The 21,486-nt window shown below is 29.2% G+C and overlaps 1 protein-coding gene across 1 annotated transcript; it reads right to left on the minus strand.

Annotated features, from left to right (window-relative positions):
• Nucleotides 1-4,047: 4,047 nt before the first annotated feature.
• LOC114760069 (F-box protein At2g39490-like) lies at nt 4,048-6,076 on the minus strand. Its single transcript, XM_028949321.1, has 3 exons — nt 5,144-6,076; nt 4,657-4,809; nt 4,048-4,563 (listed from the first exon to the last, which is right to left on the minus strand). The coding sequence occupies exons 1-3, from the start codon at nt 5,942-5,944 to the stop codon at nt 4,255-4,257; spliced, it is 1,263 nt and encodes a 420-aa protein (XP_028805154.1). The 5' UTR covers nt 5,945-6,076; the 3' UTR covers nt 4,048-4,254.
• Between the last annotated feature and the right edge of the window lie 15,410 nt (nt 6,077-21,486).

The raw sequence follows: 21,486 nt of genomic DNA on the forward strand, positions 1-21,486 counted from the left end.
AGTCCTTAGATTTTGATTTCCCGCAGGCGAAGGAGGAGGAAGATGCGAGGAGCAGAGGCTTTTTTTTGTTTTGGTACAAGGAGGAGCGGCTTTGAAGAAACACTGAAACACGAGAAAGGAGCACTTCATCTTCACGCGCGTTAGTTTGTCGGCCCAATTGTTGTGGGTCAGCCTAAGCCGATATCCATTTTTTGGCCCAATTTAGAAAAAGAGAGAGAGAACAAAATTGAGAGAAGACTGGGAGAGAGAACAAATATTTATAGTTTAGTCTCATTTTTAATTACATCTCTGTAGAATATTTTTATTAAATTCTTAGTCTTATATAATTTTTAATCAAGTCCTTATGATAATCTAATAAATACTCTTCCGGTCCTAAATATAAGACCCTTATACACATTAGTATAAGGGTCTTATATTTAGAACCAAAGGAGTATATATGAGAAACTATAAGGACTTATAAATTATTTTTTTGGGCGGGGGGAAAGAAAATAGACATTATCTTTTTTTTCTTAATTTATGTTCATTTTGCAGACTCATCTATGTGGGGATGAGAAAAAGATGTAAAACATGTTTGGTTCAATCCCATTACATACCTGTGATGGTAATCATAATTGCATTACTAAGAAGGGGGTGTTTGGTTGCTATTTAGTATAGTAATTGGTTTTACCATGTTAATGATGATTACCAAAAAAATTGGTAATCCCTATTCATACTTCCCATCTTATGAATACTCATTACCACCCATTGCATGTTTTAAAAAGTCTACTTTGCTGTTTAGTCTCGCTTGTTTTTGTTTTTATTGTCTTATTTTAACCGTCACCGCCACTACTACAACCATCCCCCACCACCCATAACCATTCCCACTGCCACCACCACAATTGCCACTGCCATCACCACAACCACCGTCCCCCCTACAGCATTTACCACAACCACTATCATCATCATTGCCACCGTTGTTGCGGCCACTAACATAACCATCAAAAACCACAGTTACCATCACCTCCCCCATTATGGTTGCTGTCAAAATCACCGCCATCACGGCCCTTAGTAACCACCACCATTTTCACTACAACCACCACCACTGCCGCTGTCACCTCTCTCTGCTGTTACTATCACTTCTCCCAGAGAGACAATAAATCTAGCAATGACTGATTTATTTCTTTTTCTTTTTTTTATTTATTGAGGGGTATTATAAGCTTTTCATTTTGATTAAATAAAAAAATAATTTTTTTGCTTAACTTTCTTAATAACATGCCAAACATATTGATATATATATATATATATATATATATATATTGCACTGCATTGCAATATCGTCTCTAAGTATACAAGAATTGAACCAAACGGGCTGAAGTTTTAAGATGCACATGGAAATAGGGAGAGCTTTTAATCTGGATTTGGATAGGGGATGGAGTGATAAATTCGCATTTAGAGGGTTCCCCAGTGTACAAGCTCCAGAAGAAGGACAAGGGAAACCAACCAGACCAGGTGGCTTTATGGTCTTAATAATAATATTTTATATTTTAGTTGGCCCTTCATTCTCGCTAGCCACAGTGATCATTTTAGGGTCTGGACCATGACCAATTTAGTTTGGAAATCTATATTTAATTTTTTTTAATATGCATGTGAGCTTTTAAATTAGGATTTAGGCTGTTTTTTAAAAGGTGTGATGGTTATAAGATTCGTTACAATTAAGCTGATTTAATTCTTAATTGTTTAAAACTAATTTGGAGCACCCATGTCCATCATAATTGTGGAATACTATTTGTACGTTAAAAAAGAAAAAGAAAAGGTAATAGGAGACATTAATACCCTTCCGACTCTAAATATAAGACATATTTTATAGTATAAATTACATTACAAAATAAGTATAATATTTAGGATCAAAAGAGTATTTTGAAATATTTTATATATATAGCATGCCATCTTCATACTTTATTCACAGTCAAATGTTTGGATAAATTATTACTCAAAAGTTCTGTTCAATAAATTTATTAAGTATTAAAAATATTGTATCTGGTGTAATTTACCCTCCTCACCACATATCTTTAGTAGCCTTCTTTATACACGCAATGATTATTTTTATTTTTTTAAAAAAATTAAATTAAATTTTTTATATTTATTATGTCAAATTCTGAATCACAGGTAAGTATACGTGATTTGAAGAACTTGAGATAACAATAGGAAAAACCATATTGGAGGTATCTATATTTTTTTTCAATTTTCAATTTGGTACCTACGTGTTTTTTGTTCTTAACTAAATCTTTATTTTTCCTCTATTAACATCATTAATCCTTATGTAGAGACTAAAAATATCAATAGAACAAAGTTATAAGAGCTAATGTTGCTAAAAAGATAAAATTAAATGTTTAATTAAAGAGAAAAAAACACATAGGTACCAAATTAAAAATTGAGAGAAAGTATAGATACCTTCAATATGATTTTCCCATAACAATATAATAAACTTATCCTATAACTATTGTACTTTCTTTTTAAAAGAAGTGAACATTTATTACAATTTTTTTTTAATTATAGGACTATATATCCATCTTAATATCCCATCTAAGATATTACGTATATATTGAAGAAAATTTAACCCACACAATCGTGAGCCACGACTTAACCATTGCATCATGAATTTTTTTTTCTAATTTTTAAAAGATTAATAATCATTACTTTCCACACCAAGCATGAGTAATAGATCTTTCAACTTCAACAGAATGAGGTCATGTAATCATGTATATGGTCAAATGTTATCGTCAATTTAAAAAATAAATAAATAAAAGTTTCTTGTGGGATGGATGGATCATTCCGATATAATCGAATTATTTTATTTCAAAAGAAACTTCTAGTCAATTTCCAACGTTGTTGATAAGCATGAGACCCAAGAATTTGAGAAATAAAAATAAAGGTGAGCATTTTGAATATCTGTCCTGGCTTGAAAATGAAGGCCAAGTTAATTTTAAATTTAGAAAAAATAAAATAAAATTTAGAAAACATGAACAGAAAAATACATAAAAGAAGAAGGATTGACATAAACATATTAATGAAATTTTGACTTGTTTTGGGGTGGCTGACAAAGTCAAAATGGAATGGCGTGCGTGGATGATTTTAAGAGTTAATTATTGACAATTTCACAAGTTACAGTAAATGCTCACAATTTGGCCTCAAAGGTAGATGATCCCAAAATTCCAACTACTTCCTCTTTTTCAAATGGAACCTTCTATTTCCTTCAAGCTCCTATCTTTGCTTCCCCAATCCCCACTAGACATAACATTTGTATGAAAATTATACCGGGGATAATATAGATTCTTTCAAGTTCAAATTTTTCATAAAACCTCATGAGATGAAACCAACTTCTCCGGCGCAGCAATGCAAAAGTAATATCCAATATAATATTGGATAATTTAAAAGCAAAGAGATTTGAAAGGGAAGTTAATTAGGTAAAAAATTAAATAGATTTATTTAAAAGATAATTTTAATACACATGATTGAATATGGTAATTTAAGAAAATCAAAACACATTTATTACAAATATAACTAACTGAACTAATTTTTTAATATTTAAAAATTAGTTATTTAACTCTTACAATAAGAACCTGAAGTAGTAACATAACAACTAATGATTGTTAAGACGAATGGAATAGTCAAGCATGGTTTTTCTAAAACAAGGTTAAGCGTTTTTAAATTTCATAAAAAAATTGTGTTACGTGAGAAAAATATAGTTATATAATATTTAAATTTGACCCAATAATAATGAGCAAGCATCAAATAATTATTTAATAAAAATATAAAAGAATGTAAATATGTAAGGATGATGATTCATATCCACTATATACTACTATAATTTGTCTTCTCTTGCTCTTTAAAGCCGTGGTGTGTGTGTTCAATAAATGTAAAATAGGTGAATTGGCGGTCATTCCATTTTTATGAATTAAAATATAAAAAAAAACACATAAGTGGAAATGATTGTTTCTTGTAAGTTTACAACTTAATGAATTATGAGCTACATATGATTCAAACAAAGGAAAGCAAAATCCAGGAACATTTGCACAAAGATATTCTAATTCTTCAAAAATTAGAAAACTCATTTATATAAGCAACATATAATATATATTATAAATAGCTAAATACATTTATATATAATTTTAAGACATACACAGCTCCAAAACTTGATACTTCAAAGTATCTTATGCTCAAATATTCCATAGATAATCTACCTGAAAAAACTACAATACCCACAAAACTATCGGTCTATAAGCCCATGTGAGGATGCTTGGCGCACACATTAATTTCCTTTTCCAGTCTCACAAGCTCACATCTTTCTTTATGTTCACTTAAAGTGTTTCCCAAAACCTGCAAGCAACTTCCATCTGATGCATCTATCCTTGGAGGTTTTGCCTTCACTAGCTGAATCAAATCTTTTGCCAGTGAGATTTCATCTTCCTTCCTTGTAAAACCCATAAGCTTAACGAGTCTCAGATGCTCCAGTTTCTTGTATTTGGTTGCTTCCTTCAAGCCTGAAGCCGCAGGGTTTGATGTGAAATAACTTTCGGGATCAACCTGCAAATAAGGGGAAAAAAATCATCAGAAAGATTGGAAAATAAATAATGCAAAGTTGACAGAGGTTAGATTAATATTAAGAAGGAAGCTCACTGTCACATAAAGTTTCTGCAAAGCAGGGCAGAGCTTCAAGAAGGACACTAAGGCATCACTGCTTTGTCCATCTTTAACAATCCACCATAACTCTTTCAGCTTGTAGAAAATAAAGCTTTCAATTTGGGGTGAAATTGATGGCCAAATTAATGCCTGCAATAATAGCCATTTGGGATTAGACTGTGTGAACAACAGCACTTCTTGGAAGTACTCATCTTTCAGTTATCAGCAGGGAAAAACAAATCCTGATGCACTTGTTTACGTGTTTCATATGAAGTTCTCTAATAAAAGCATGACAAGTGAATATCTTTTACAGCTCAATATGCTCTTCCATGCCAAGCTTAATAGCAAGCAAAACCTAACATTAGCTATACTTTTGAGTAAAATATAGTTGGTTAGTCATATGACAAATTTTCATGTGGCCAAAAGTAGTAAGAGCACAATACAAGAAGAAAACCATTACAGAAACGGGGGAGAAAGAGCATACCCGATAATTCCATTCACACAGAGTAAGAACTTCAGAGTTCTTTATGGTTAACAAGGTGGTATCAAAATGTTCAGTCTTGAAGTTGTAGCAGATATGGCCTAGTCTGAAATCAAGCATGGCATCGGCAAGATTGAAGAAATTTTCAGGCAAAATTCGTGGCAGCAAACCTCTATACCTAAAATATTTGAGTCTGCAAGTTCTGAGTTGGAGGGACTTCAACTGCAAGCAATCTAGAATGGTTAACTTGACAAGTTTTGTTTCGCCGTCGACTATGCAGAGAGACTCCAATCCGTCACAGCCAGTGATTATCAAGTTCTCAAGATGCTGCAAGCTTGATACAACGGAGGAAACTACCTCACTTGTCAAACAGCAAACAGATTTCAAATAGAGAGTCTTGATTGAGAAAGTAGGAGGAGGAAATGACTGAGGATTCTGAATATTGAGCTTCAAGCGCATCTCATAAGGCCCTTCGGGTTCTTCTCTTTTCTTCCTTCCGGAGAAATCCAAAAGAAGCTTGTTGTTAGTAGCAATAGATGCTAAGAGTACAGAGTCTTCAGTTTCAACATAGTGAAATTGAAGCCTCCTAGGATGCTTTAATGGATGAAGCTCTTCAAAACGAGCAAGGAAATCAACAACAGAATCTGCCATATCCTCAGCAGTTCCATATCTAACCAAAGTCTCGTTCCACAAGTCCCTCCACCTGGTAGAAAGTAGGCTGGTATAAAGAGCAGATTCATTTGGCAGAAAAGAAACCACGTGGCCAAGAATCTCATCAGGCAAACTGCTAAACATGTCCTCCATGGAAACTGCCTCTCAAGAACTTGATTATGCTTCTCTGAGTAATTTCATCAAACAGACAGTGTGCAGTAAATGCAAAGAATCCGAGTCGAAGATGAGAAATCGCAACTTATGGATGGATAGAACAGCTCTGTCTTGGGGCCTTCTTGGGGCTTTTTAACTTTATATAGAACTTTTCCATAAGTGGTTATGATATTTGTCCGCATCAAATGGAGTTTAGAGGCTTAATTCAATGAGACCCTGTTGACTTCAACCCTGTGGACCAGGTCTAAGCAATTGTGGTTTTCCTTCAATATGAAATTTTTTATAACACTAGGATGTATAGAGCGGCAAAGAAATCACTTTATTATATAAATATCGATCAAGGATCAAGCTCGGAGTCCCCAAATGCCGTCATATTGAAAACCCTATCAAGATTTTTCTTTTCATTAATTAAAACGACAAGAAAGAACGAAAAATTCGTGTATTTCGGCGGCTCTAAAATATGTGTCGTATGTTTTGAAACTTTCCAGCTAGTTTGTTTTGGGGTATATCAGTTTCGTTTCAACATTATTTTATGCAACTTAATTATGTTAATTATAGTTTTGATTGGAAGGATGAATTAATTATAAGGAAAAAAATTGGGTAAAATCCAATATGTTTTGCATTAAAATTCAACTATTACACACTTAGGATTAGTATATCCATACATACCATAAAAATTTTGACAAGTTATATTGGAAGAATTGCAATAGGTCCTATAGACGATACATAATTACTAAAAGGTTCCAATAAGTAGTATATAATAAAGAATAACAACCTCTGAGACTTGTTTTGTAACTTTTTTTTATGGGACTTATTGTAATTCTCCTTATTATATTATTTTAGGTCATAAATTGTATGGAACCATAAAAAATGGGCTAATATCACCATTTTTGTTCAATAAGATGCCGTTCGGGTGTCATATTTTGGCTGAGTTTCCCGTATATTTCAAAAGAATATAAAAATGATATGATACTGAAATTTCAAAAATTAAAAATCAGAGAAATATAATTCAAATTTTATAGAAATATTTCTTGAAAATTAAAAACCTAATGGGTTAGGTTCCAAGTCTCGCCAGTATTAAAGAGAATTTACGGCTTAAAAGCCACCTTATGAAAATTCTAAAATTATAATAATACCAAAATTGTTATTTTTATACCAGTAAAATATATATTGAAACTGAAGCAATAGGTATTATTCTTTCTAGTTTTAAAAGAGTAAAGGCTAAAATCTCATTTGAAAAGAATAAATATATTTTTGACCATATATTATTTATATTACCAATAATGTTAACAACAGTACATAGGTCCATCAATGCAACTCATTTCTCAAATTTTATGCATCCTACGAAATTGAACTCATACTAATTAAAAATTTAAAGTTAAAGAAGTAAATAATCACCAAATTTAAAAAAATTAAAATTGTAATAAAATATAGTTATATTATAATGAGATAATTAATGCACAAGTCCTTATAGTTTCAACTAGTTTTTAATCAAGTCTCTATAATTTTTTTTCTTTCTATCATGTTCTTATAATTTCACATATTTTTAATTAGGTCCTTTTAATTTTTTTTATCAGGTCCTTATTATTTTACCTTATTTTTAATTAGTTCCTTATAGTTTTTATTCTTTATTCTATAAATAATAAATTATTATAATAATCTTATGTTAATATTCTTTTAAATTTTTAGTTAAACATATATATTATTTATTTTTCAATTCTAATTATTATAATTATAAAATTCAAATTATAATAATAAAATTTTCTAAAATTAGAATATAATTATAAATAATTTATAGTTAAGTATAATTGATTATTCTGATTAATTATTAATTACTAAATGATTATATTAATTATTTTTTCCAATTATATAATTATTAATTTAAATATGAAATTAATTTTAAAGAATAAAGTTAATAAATACTTTTTTAAAAACTATAAAGGATCTAATTAAAAAATAAGTAAAACTATAAGAACCTGATAAAAAGAAAAAATAATAATAAAGGGGCATAATTAAAAGCATGTAAAAGTAAAAAGATCTGGAAAAAAAATTTATAAAAACCTGATTAGAAATCAGATGAAATTATAAGGGCTGGAGATTAATTATCCCTATTATAATTGTATTGTTGTATAATGACGGCACTTTTGCTTTCTGCCATGATAGGTTAATATAAGATCTTCCTAACTAATTTAAGTATATTAAGGAATCTAATAAATTGCTTAATTTTAACAAATATGATATAGTCTTTCTAAAATACTTATATAATATTAAATTATATATCTTTAAAAAATGATTAATATAAAAAATAAAATGAATTAAGATTTTATGTTTAAAATGAAAACTAACCTCGTGACTAGCTCATATATTTAGAAAGTACTCCTCTGATCCTTAATATAAGACCTATTTAACTAATTTGATTAGACTAAGGAAGTTAGGTAAGTTAGCTAATTATAAGAAAAGTGACATATTTTTTCTAAAACACCATAATCATCTTTCTTAATACCTCCTCTCCCTCTTTTACTTGATTATGGTTGAGGGAGTATCCATAGGGATAATTTAGAGAAAATTGATAAATATGAAAAATGAATCTTATATTTAAGACCAAAACCAACTCAAAAATTGAGTCTTATATAAAGAACCGAAGGAGTAATAAATATGAAATATTGCGGTGAAGTTGTTAATTGTTAGAGATCACATCAACATTTTATCACTTATGAACTTTAAAGTGGGATGGTGCCAGTTGTAAAAATCTAAATTTGACCAAGACCATAACGAAGACGTTTTAACCATCAACGTTGTTTTAGTAATATAATTTGAAGGGGATATACCGCATGTCTTGATTATCTGTCCTATACTGAGGTTTTCTTCAGGTTCCCATGTAAGCTTGCTGATACAAGTAATGGACTTTAAGCTTCGCCTTCCTCTTAGAATTGCTTTCTTCTTCATTCATTCCAATCCTTTAATGAATCTACAGTATCTTTTGTTATATATAATAGTATATTTCTACATATACTTGTGCTCATCTCAAATCCCACTTTGTCTTTTGTTTATAGATATTTTTTATTTCCTTCACTAGCTACAGAAATTAAGACTTGAAAATTGCTCTTTTTACGCAATTACAATCACTAATCATCAAATTATCTATAATCCAGCTGTTGAATACATGAGATCTTATTAATTCAACCTAGTTACTTGTAGGTATCTTTTTAATAACTATTCCCTCCGTTCCTTATTATAAGAGACATTTGATGCTTATGGCATGTTCCTATATATAAGAGACACTTACAAGTTGTCTCTACTTTTTTGTGTTGATTTACTATTTTACCCATATTTATTATCTCCAACTCACACTCTCTCTCCCTCCCACTTCTCTTTCTTTAATAATTTAATTGTTCTCTCTCATGCTCTCTCTCCTTATTAATGAGGGTATTTTTGGAAAAAAATTATACTTTTTACACATTAATTGTTCTTAACTAATTTTAACTGTTTTTTTGATCAACGTACTTCGGTTATTTGTCCCTTATAATAAGGAACGGAGGGAGTATTTGATAGAAGATGCTATCAATTATTTTAGATTCGTGTGCTTTTCATCATAAATTTTTTCGTTGACAAAATACTCTTCTTCTTCTTTTAGTGAAAAATTTGAGACCTTGGTTTTAGATAATCGAGTCATTTTACTGAAGCTAACCATTTTTGTGGATGTCATCGAATCTAGATCCATTGGGTTAAGATAACTATTCTTTTTTAATTGTATTTCTTGGGGTCTTAAATATAAAAGCTTTTGTTGATGGGATCATATTAAAAGAAGACTTTTGTTAATGGGTAATTTCTAATGCAAATGGTTGAAGGATTATTTTAGATAGATAGATATTATTAATTACAAATAATTTACTTAACTAATTTTATTAATATCTATAAACTAGTTATATAATTTCTATATTTAGAAATGAAAAAAGTAGTATATAAATTATAACTCAGAATTCTTTTTGCTCTTTGTAAAAAATACGTGGTTCCATTCTATCAGATAAGCCTCAGCCAATGAGGCGATTGATCTTTTTGTTGACACGATATCGGTATGTGGAAGAAATCACTTTGCTTCAGGTAAGAATATATTTTAACAAAGAAATTAAATTAAAAAAAGAAGAAGAACAACAACAACAAAAAATACTTATTGAATTTTAACATGATCTATTTATCTATTTAAAATTCAACAAGTATTTTTTTTTTTACATTTTTTCAAAAAAGTATTTATCTTTCAAGGTCTAGATTTATATGATTTACATTATAATAGTAATATTTTAAAATACAAGCAGTCAATGCAGTTAATTTATATATATACATAATGATGATTAATGTTATAAAAAAGTGATTTTGAGAAGTGAGAGTGTTTGGATAGTTGTTATCAGAAGCACTTTTTATATATACAAATTACTAAAAAAAAGACATAAGTTAATATGATAATTACAGAAAAAATAGATTTTATGATATATTTTAATTTGAAGGAATAAAATTATTAATAATATATTTTTTATTAACATAATTAATAATACATAAGATAATATAATTAATAATTAATTAATATGTATATATATTTATAAAATATAAGATTAAATATGTTTATAAAAAAATATGTTTATAAAAAAAATAACAAAATACATATCCTATAGGCTCTTACACTCTCCCTTTTTTCTCCAAAAGCAAAAAAATTTTACTTTTTCCAAAACCATGGTTTTGGCCCAAAACCATGGTTTGTGCAAATTGGGTGGGTGTTTGGGTGACTTATCACCCAAACCATGGTTTGGGTCCCCAAATCATGGTTTGGGGTGTCACCCAAACAGTACCTGAGTGTGATAAAACATCACTTGTCCCAGTAAAGCTGCCCACTAGGGTTAGATGAGGTCCTGAGCTCGGGCTTGACATTAATATATTTATGTACATGAGTGTATGTATGAAAATAAAAAAAACATTATAATAAGTACATAAAGTTCTTCAAGTATTTTGGGTTTAATATTTTTGCTAATATGAGAAGAACTAGTCTTGATGCGAGAAAATAGGGCCGCCAATAGTATAAAACTGTGGTCAACAGACATTAAATTTCAAAGGAAGTAGTTCAGATGAGGCCAGCTCAACATTGAAACAATTGACTCAAGTAACAGCAATAATATTCAGCAATAATTGTGCCAACATTATTAATTGTAATTATGTTGTAGATTCTAAAGACTAGATCAGTTCTAGAGAGGCGGTTTAATTAATAAAGAGGCCGAGCATGGAATCAAAAATCAACCACTAATTTGTATGCAAAGTCTCTTTTAATTAGGTTTTCAGCTCATTACTAAGCTTTGGTTTTGCAAGTAATTTTGATTTTAACCGACTAATTAAGGCTACGTTTTCTTTATGATTTGGCACATGTCGTAATAAAATGATATTTGAGGTTATAATTAAATGAGACCACATGTAGTAGTACTCTTTTTTCTTGGTGTTTTTTTTTGGGTTAATAGAAGATTTGACGCCAAAGATTCGCATAAGCTACTTACTCTCCTTAATAATTACTCCTCTAGTCCTACTTATAGGGCAGAGAAAAAAGATATTTTTTAGTCTTATTTGCAGGGTAATGAGAGAAATCTTTTACATTGATGCACAATTTGATCTTTCGTTTATTTCTGTGTTAATTTTGTTTACATGGGATATGAAATAAAATTAAAAAGTTATTAAATCTTAAAGGAGAGTTAATGAAATCTAAGATTTTTCTTAGTCTACGTGAAACATGTTGGAAGTTACTTATAAATAGAATCAGAATATTACTTTATACAAATTAATAAAATTAGTTATTTTTTATAAAACATCAAAATTGTCTTCCATAAAATTCATTGATTAGAGGAGTTTGGTTAATTAGTTAGAAAGTTTTATACTTTAGACAAAACATTTTATAATAAGAAGGAATGAGAGGCTTGAACATGATCCACGTCTATATCTTTTAAACTTCATCGTTTCTGCCCGCACAAGTAAAGATTATTGATAATTATATTTATCCAAATTTATTTTGATTTTGAAATGTGATCCATATAATGATATAAAGACACGTTAATTTGTTAGGAGCGAGGCTAATTCTTGTGTGAAAAGTAACAACACCACGTTGCCATGCTGTTAATTCGTGTGATGGTGGAAAAATATCGCATTGACATTTTTCCCCCCCCTTTTTTTAGAAGTCGTCTCTCCCAATCTCCCAATCCTTCTTCTTTCCGGAATACAGTATTTAAACGCATGAAGAAAAAAAATAATTATTAATTAATAGCACACACCTATTTATTATTTGCACTAATTAGCTAATTAAAAGCAAATGTCTACTTTCCATTAAAAAACAAAAAACAAATGTCTACGTTCATAGGAGGAGTGTGTACAATGATTTTCTGCATTTATATGATATCTCGTAACTCTTACTAACAAATTACTCAGCATAGATGTTAACTTCTCTAGAAATACGTATAATATAAATATTACATCTAATCTTTAATATAATACCTAATTAACTAATTTGAAAAAATTTAAAAGGTTAAATAAATTATCTTATATTTATATTTATATTTATCTTCTTTTCAAATTAATTGGCTAACTCATAAATTGATATATAATTTAATAATACACATAAATATTTTTAAAAAAATTATGTAACATATGCTGTAATTAAATAATTTATTTAACTTTATTAATCTCCTCAAATTGGTCTTATATTGAGAGCAGGAAGTAGCAAATAATAGCCTAATTTATCTAATTAGAAGTGTTGAAGCGTGAGTGAGAGATGGAACTTGCTAAGTAGCTCCACAAAAGTAATTATTGTGCCATAAAAACAGAAGGCGGTTAGCTGCTCCCGAACTTCTCTGATTAAACAAATAGGTAAATGATTTGATGAGTGTTCGTGTGGTATAAGTTTCAAAACTTCAGTAGAATCACTAAAAACTTCAACTAAATCCTCAAACGTAACCTTCTAAGATCTCACAGGTAGAGAACTAAGCTGTTTGATTAGGCTAAAATCCAGTTGTTGTTCTTATCTCCAAGAAGGCCTGTGTGGCTATCCGATCTATATCATGCTCCTTTTTGAGAAGGAAATGTATAATCAATATATATATATATATATAGGTGTTTTTATTGCTCGAAGCTAACATGTTCCCTAATGTTTAAAGCTTCACAATGTCTTCAATGACACTTTAGAACTTGATTGCCATCGTGTGAGGAGAACTTAGAAATTAATTGGGATTAAAAAATTAGCTGGATGAAAAGCGATGTTTGACATGATTTTAGAATTAACTGACTTTTTTTATTCTAAAAAGCCATGCAATGCTCCCACGTTATTGGTCCGTTAATCTTCAACACATTCAAAAAGAAAAGAACTTGGAAGATAATACGATGGCTAAGCGTGTTTTAGTAATGTTTCTTAGATTTCATTTAGTTCCTTTAGATGAGTTTCGTTTGTTCAATTCATGTAATTTAGAATAATTTTTATTGATTTCTTGTTTATTAAAAAACCATTTTAAAATTGAAGCAACCTTTTCTGCTTTTAATTTAGTTGAAGCAACTTTTTTTACTTTTTATTTTTTATTTTTTTTATATTTGAACTTTTTAAAGTTTACTTTTTAATATATCATCTAAATAAATTTATGTCAAAACTTTTTAAAGTTTACTTTTTAATATATCATCTAAATAAATTTATGTCAAACTTTTTTTAAAAAAAAAATACATCCAAACATAAATCACATTATATATCAATTATCAATTAAAGTTGAATGGGTGCCTTATATATGTGTGTGTCATTTAGGTTTTTTTGTTAAAGTAGAACTCCCTATATATAGTTTTTACTAGCATTTCATTTTCTTGATTATTTTTTGAGTTTCATAAATCCAATCCGACCTAGATATAGAGAAAAAGATGCTGAGTTGAGATTTTTTTAAAATATCAGTTTCATCTGCAGTGTTCAGCATCAGTTGCAAATTATGGGAATGGAAGGGCCATTGAAGCCTCTGATCGTTTGAATGCAGAACGCAGTTTGGACTTCTTTTCCTATTTTTATTAGGATTTGGTGTCCATAAATCAATCATTAATTCATAATTAGAGTAACATATTTTTGACAGCTAACACATTATTAATTCTTCATCAGTTGGGATAATCCTTAAAATTTGCAATTGTTAGTGGCAGTTTCACCTAAAAAAAGAGTGAACCGGGTGAGTTATAAAAATTTTAACGTAATGAAACAGTGAAGTAAATAAACAGAAAAGGTTGAGTTAGAAGGATTTCACCACAGAGCAAAGACACAAGATTTATACTGGTTCAGTCTCAACCACTTGACCTATGTCCGGTACTCCTCAGAACACCTCTAAAATTTCCATTATGATCCCAAGATTAAACGAGCTCTTAGCGCCTCAGTATAATAATTGATTTTTTCAATCACTCCCCCTTACTACCCGTAAAGTTACAATCCCTCTCAAGAATCCACACTCTTAAGCTACTTTCAGAAAATGAGTAAAAAGATATATCAAACTCTCTCACAGAATAAATGAATAATAAACATTGACACTCAGTGAAAGAAATAGAGTATTGAATGCAACAGTAAGTATTTTAGCAGATGGTAGCTCATGTATTCAATACTTTATTCAATACTCTTCACGTTTTTTATAGTTGGAGAAGTTTAATTAACTGTTAAACTGAAGAGCTTCTAGCTGTTGGAAAATCGGTTGCGTGTGTTCGGCAGTTACAACAACAGTTCACTATTAGTGTTTCTGACACAGTAGATTACAGGCTACGAAATAACCGTTGATCTAGCTTTGTAATCTGTAACAATACTTGAAACAAGTAAGATCTCTTTCGGAAGGAAATTTGTAAAGATAACTGAACAAATGATGATTATTGATATTCATATAACAATTAGAAAAGCAATGAATTAATCATCAAGTATTTTAAATATGAACTGAACATACTTGATCCATGCCTTGATCAATAAGTGGTTGATAGATTAAGTTATCGATTAATTACAGAGAAAACCTTAGTTACATATTTATACATTTATCAATAAGCTTATGGATCAACAAATGATTGAATAAGTGATCGATAAAGGATGAGAAATGAATACAATGACTTCTGAAGAAATTTTGTAAGAATAAAATTTTAAATTCATCTATGCCTTTGAATCCTTTCAAAAGTGAGTTGAGACTAACAGTATAACTGAGAAAAGCTTAAAGATAAAGATTCAAAAGACTTTTAAAATCATCGTGAATGGCAGTTATGAAATAAGCTGGTACAATGATCGAATAAGTGATCGAAAACTGTTTGATCAATCATATTATCAATAAGGCTAAGTATGAGGGAAATAGTTTTTCAAAGACCGTTGATCGAATACTTTATTGATAAATAAATGATAGGAAAAATGATCGATAAAAGGTTTAAAACAGATTTTCTCAAATAAGTCACAGAATATTCGATGATCAAGTAAATGATCGATTAAAGATTAATCGATCAAGTGATCGATAAAATATCATTGATGAACTTAGTTCAAATAGGCTAGAAAAAAACTTGATCAATCACGTTATGTGAAAACAAAAGTTTCAGAAGTTTGGACGATTGATCATTTCATTATCAATGAAATGATCGATCAAGTGATCCAAAAATGATTTAAAACAACTGAGTGCAATGAGATGACAATGATCGATCATTTGATCAATAAAACACTGATCGATCAATTGATCGATTAAGGAACTTGACAGCACACTTAGATAGAACAAAAAATATCGATAAACCAGTAAGTTATTATGCAATGATAGAACAGGTCATCGATAATTGTCTGATCGATAAAGTGATTGATAAATGGTGAATGAACCATAATACAATGTCAGTAGGAAAACTTTACCATTTATCTGTCTTCTCATCGATAACTCATTGATCAACCAGGTGATCGATAAATGCTCACTAAAATTGTATGACTTTATCTGACAATTGATCAAACAACTAATTATCGATCAAATGATCGATAATTTTCTGCAATCCTTCACACTCACAGAGTTAACCTTGATCGATAAACTGATCGATAAACTCATAAATTTTGATTTATCTAGCAAGTTATCGATTAATCTTACTACCAAGTTATCTTTGTACAGAGACATTTTATCTGACACATGATCGATTAACCTTTGATCGATCAGGTGATTAATCAACTTACTAAACCAGAACTTTCATAATTTGTTATCATCAAAACCTTAAATTTAACAAAGTTCTTCTAGTATTTTCAGTTTAATATTTTTGCTAATATGAGAAGAACTAGTCATGGTGCGAGAAGATAGGGCCGGAGGGAAAATAATACCAATACTATAAAACTGTGGTCAAGGTACATTAAATTTCAAAGGAAGCAGTTCAGATAAGGCCAGCTCAACATTGAAACAATTGACTCAAGTAGCAGAAATAATATTCAGCAATAATAGTGCCAACATTATTAATTGTCATTATGTTGTAGATTAAAGACCAGATCCGTTCTAGAGAGGCGGTTTAATTAATAAAGAGGCCGGGCATGAAATCAAAAATCAACCACTAATTGGTATGCAAAGTCTCTTTTAATTAGGTTTTCAGCTTATTACTAAGCTTTGGTGATGCAAGTAATTTTGATTTTAACCGACTAATTAAGGCTACATTTTCTTTATGATTTGACACATGTCGTAATAAAATGATATTTGAGGTTATAATTAAATGCGACCACATGTAGTAGTACTCTTTTTTCTTGGTGTTTTTTTTGGGTTAATAGAAGATTTGACGCCAAAGATTCGCATAATGAGAGAAATCTTTTACATTGATGCATAATTTTATCCTTTATTTATTTTTGTGTTGATTTTATTTATATAAGATATGACAAATATTAAATAGAGATAAGTTGAAAAGTTATTAAATCTTAAGAAGAGTTAATAAAGTTTAAGGTTTTTCTTGGTCTGCATGAAACATGTTCGAAGTGACTTATAAATAGAACCAGAAGAATACTTTACATAAATTAATAGAATTATTTAAAATTAGTTATTTTTTCATAAAACATCAAAATCGTCCTCCATCAAATTCATTGATTAGAGGAGTGTGGTTGATCAGTTAGAAAGTTCTATACTTTAGACAAAATATTTTATAATAAGAAGGAATGAGAGGCTTGAACATGATCCACGCCTACGTATATCTTTTAGGGTGTGTTTGGATGAAACCAAACCGTGGTTTGGAAAATTGATTCTGGAGAATAGATTCTGTGAAGAATAGATTCTGGAGTGATTTTGAAAAGTGAGAGTGTTTGGATAGTTGTTATCAGAAGCACTTTTTATACACAAATTACTAAAAAAAAGACATAAGTTAATATGATAATTACAGAAAAATAGATTTTATGATATATTTTAATTTGAAGGAATAAACTATTAATAATATATTTTTTACCAACATAATTAATAATACATAAAATAATATAATTAATAAATAATTAATATGTATATATATTTATAAAATATAAGATTAAATATGTTTATAAAAAATATGTTTATAAAAAAAATAACAAGATACATATCCTATAGGCTCTCACACTCTCCCTCTTTTCTCCAAAAGCAAAAAAATTTTGCTTTTTCCAAAACCATGGTTTTGGAATCAAAACCATGGTTTTGACCCAAAACCATGGTTTGGTTTTTGGGATGACTGTTTGGGTAGGTTTTTACCCAAACTATGGTTTGGGCCCCCAAACCATGGTTTGGGCAAACATCCAAACGGTGCCTTAAACTTCATCGTTTCTGCCCTCACAAGTAAAGATTATTGATAATTATATTTATCCAAATTTATTTTGATTTTGAAACGTGATCCATATAATAATATAAAGACATGTTAATCTGTTACGAGTGAGGCTAATTCTTGTGTGAAAAGTAACAACACGTTGCCGTGCTGTTAATTCGTGTGATGGTTGAAAAATATCGCATTGACATTTGTTTTTTTCTCCCTTAAAAATTCGTCTCTTCCAATCCTCCTTTTTTTTTTTGGAATACAGTATTTAGGGGCATGAAAAAATAATTATTATTAATTAATAGCACCCATCTATTTATTATTTGCACTAATTAGCTAATTAAAAGCAAATGTCTACTTTCCATTAAAAACAAAAAACAAAAAGCAAATGTCTACATTCATAGGAGGAGTGTGTACAATGATTTTCTGCATAACTCTTACTAACAAATTAATCAGCATGGCTGTTAACTTCTCTAGACGTCTGTGTAATCTAAATATTATATCCACTTTTTAATATAAGACCTAATTAACTAATTTAGAGATATTAACAAAATTAAATAAATTACTTTATATTTATATTAATATTTATTATTTTTTCCAAATTAATTTCCTAACTCATAAATTGATATATAATTTAATAATATACATAAATATTTTTTAAAAAATTATGTAACATATGTTATAATTAAGTAATTTATTTAATTTTATCAATTTTTTCGAATTAGTCAACTAGATCTTAAACGTAACCTTCTAAGATCTCATAGGTAGAGAACTAAGTTGTTTGATTAGGCTAAAATCTAATTGTTATTCTTATCTCCAAGAATGCCTGTGCGGCTATCCGATCTGTATCTTGCTCCTTTTTGAGCAGGAAATGTATAATCTATATATATAGGTGTTTTTATTGCTCGAAGCTAATATGTTCCCTAATGTTTAAAACTTGACAACGTCTTCAATGACACTTTCGAACTTGATTGCCATCGTGTAAGGAGAACTTAGAAATTAATTGGGATTAAAAAATTAGCTGGATGAAAAATGATATTTGACATGATTTTAGAATTAACTGACTTTTTTATTCTAGGAAGCCATGCAATGCTCCAATGTTATTGGTCCATTAATCTTCAACACATTCAAAGAGAAAACAACTTGAAAGATAATATGATGGCTAAACGTGCTTTAGCAATGTTTCTTAGATGAGTTTCGTTTGTTCAATTCTTGTAATTTAGAATAATATTTATTGATTTCTTGTTTATTGGGAAAAAAACACTTTAAAATTGAAGCAACATTTTCTGCTTTTGACTTAGCCGAAGCAACTTTTCTGATTTTTATTTTTTTTTATATTTGAACTTTTTAAAGTTTACTTTTTAATATATCATCTAAATAAATTTATGTCAAACTTGTTTTTAAAAAAATGCATCCAAACATAAATCACATTATATATCAATTAATGTTGAATGGGTGCCTTATATATGTGTGTGTTATTTAGGTTTTTGGATTAAAGTAGAACTCCCTATATATAGTTTTTACTAGCATTTGATTTCTTGATTATTTTTTGAGTTTTATAAATCCAATCCTACCTAGATGTAGAGAAAAAGATGCTGAGTTGAGATTTTTTTTTAAATATCAGTTTCATCTGCAGTGTTCAGCATCAATTGCAAATTATGGGAATGGAAGGGTCATTGAAGCCTCTAATCCTTTGAATGCAGAATGCAGTTTGGACTTCTTTTCCTATTTTTATTAGGATTTGGTGTCCATAAATCAATCATTAATTCATAATTAGAGTAATATATTTTTGATAGCTAACACATTATTAATTCTTCATCAGTTAGGATAATCCTTAAAACTTTATTAATTATAATTGTTATTGAAGGTGGAAGGACATGATTTTTATTGAACTCAAAAGAGTGAGAGAGAGAGAGAGAGAACAATGAAATTGAAAAGGAATAAATGAAAGAGCAAAACTTTTATTATATACACACACCTATGTATAATATTATATTCAATAATACTGACTCTGCTCTTTAATATGAGAATTAGATAACTAATTTAAAGATATTAAAAAAATTATTTAATTTGGTTATTTGTTGTAAATATGTATTAGTCTTACTGAATTACATTGTAACTAATTCTTATAAAAATTAGTTAATTTGATTTTTTGTCACAAATATATGTTATTTTTCCTAAACTGTATTAAGTACCAGCAGGATAGCATTTACGAATCTTAATTTATAAAGAACAACAGGATTTATTTCAACTAGTTTATTGCAATGACAAAGAATATCACATTGTACACCCTTACAAATTCAAATGAAGTAGTTAAAAAATAAATTCAAAACAAAATAATGAAATAGAATAATACTAAAAGCTCTTCAAAGTTTTAAATAATAATAGGTTAATATTTTTGGTTCCTAAAATTTGAGCCTCACTACTACAAAAAAGATTTTTCACAATACTAATTTACGGCAGTTATGAAGCAAAACGCTGTGAAAAAAATGACAATGGCATTTTTATAATTATAAGAAAGCACATTTTACTTTTCACAGCAGTTATTTAAAAATCTAAAAGTGCTTTTTAGAGAGGTTGTTTAAAAAAACGCTTTACAAAGTTTATTAGAATTTTAAATCCCTTTCCATCGCGATAATTTTTCATTTTTCACAATCAAAGCTCATGGTCCCTCACTGTCATCCTCACTTGATTTTCTCCCTCCTCTCACCTTTGCCAGCATTTTCTCCTTGTTTCTATCATCTCTGCCATGTTTTTTCCATTGTCGTTGCTATCACATCATCTTCTTTATCCTTATTTGTGAGTTTTTCGCCTTTCTCTTTTACTCTTTCTATGGGTTTTATAGCTTTTGTGGTTTAGTTCTTTAAAAAGATGTGGGTATATTTTCTTTGATTAAAAAACATGATGTTTTGTTCTAAGTTTGAATAGATCTATTTTTTTATTGGTCTTCTTGCTTAAACATACTATGATACATGAAGCTTGAATAGATCTAATTTTTCCCCTTATTTTGTAGATCTGAGTTTGATAGCCTAAAATTCATGAGTTTTATCTTATCTAAGTGTTCGATTTTACCTTCATCAAATTTTAGTAGCTTCGATTTGATAGTTGAAGGCTTTGATGTTCTACTGGTAGTTAAAGACTTTAGATCTAGAGCGAAGCAAGAGGAGGAAAATTCAATAAATAATAAACAAACTTTTCATGGTGATTATATAAATTGCCGTAAAATCCTCTCTCTTTTTAATATTGATGGCATAGACACCACACTCAAAATTACTGTGAAAGGCTCATTTTGACCCCGTAAAAAGCCTCTTTTGTAGTGGTATCTATTTTTATTTTGATCCCTCAAATTTCGAATCCATAGTTTTTTTTCCTAAAATTTAGTTCATCTTAAAACATTAATCCTTGGAGGTGTAATGATATTAAAATCTACTAAAGTGTCATAATCAATATTAAAGTGATGATATGAACTCATTAGATGACACCTAACTAGATCTTGTTTGGATAATATAGAAGAAAAAGAACAAAGAATATGTTCCCATAACGTTGATATTTAGCCCTTTTTTCCCTTGTTGCTTGTTTAAGGAGCTACTCATAACGTTGTGTATGAGAACTCTCTTCTATATAATTTGTTATCTAGACAAGATATAATAAGATACTATTTGGTGAGTCTGTATTACTACCTCAACACCATTTATGATAATTTAGTAGATTATAACACCATTACACTTGCGGAAACTAATGTTTTAAAATAG

Source organism: Neltuma alba, unplaced genomic scaffold (assembly GCF_004799145.2).
Source record: "Neltuma alba isolate B1F8T4 unplaced genomic scaffold, ASM479914v2 tig00010929_pilon, whole genome shotgun sequence".
Classification (NCBI taxonomy): domain Eukaryota; kingdom Viridiplantae; phylum Streptophyta; class Magnoliopsida; order Fabales; family Fabaceae; genus Neltuma; species Neltuma alba.

Bases quoted from the DNA above. Each gene is read 5' to 3' on its own strand.
- LOC114760069 (XM_028949321.1), bottom strand. From the start codon at position 5,944: ATGGAGGACATGTTTAGCAGTTTGCCTGATGAGATTCTTGGCCACGTG. The intron at 4,810-5,143 runs GTATGCTCTTTC...CTATTATTGCAG, and splicing joins TGTGTGAATGGAATTATCGG to GCATTAATTTGGCCATCAAT. The intron at 4,564-4,656 runs GTGAGCTTCCTT...CCTTATTTGCAG, and splicing joins TGCAGAAACTTTATGTGACA to GTTGATCCCGAAAGTTATTT.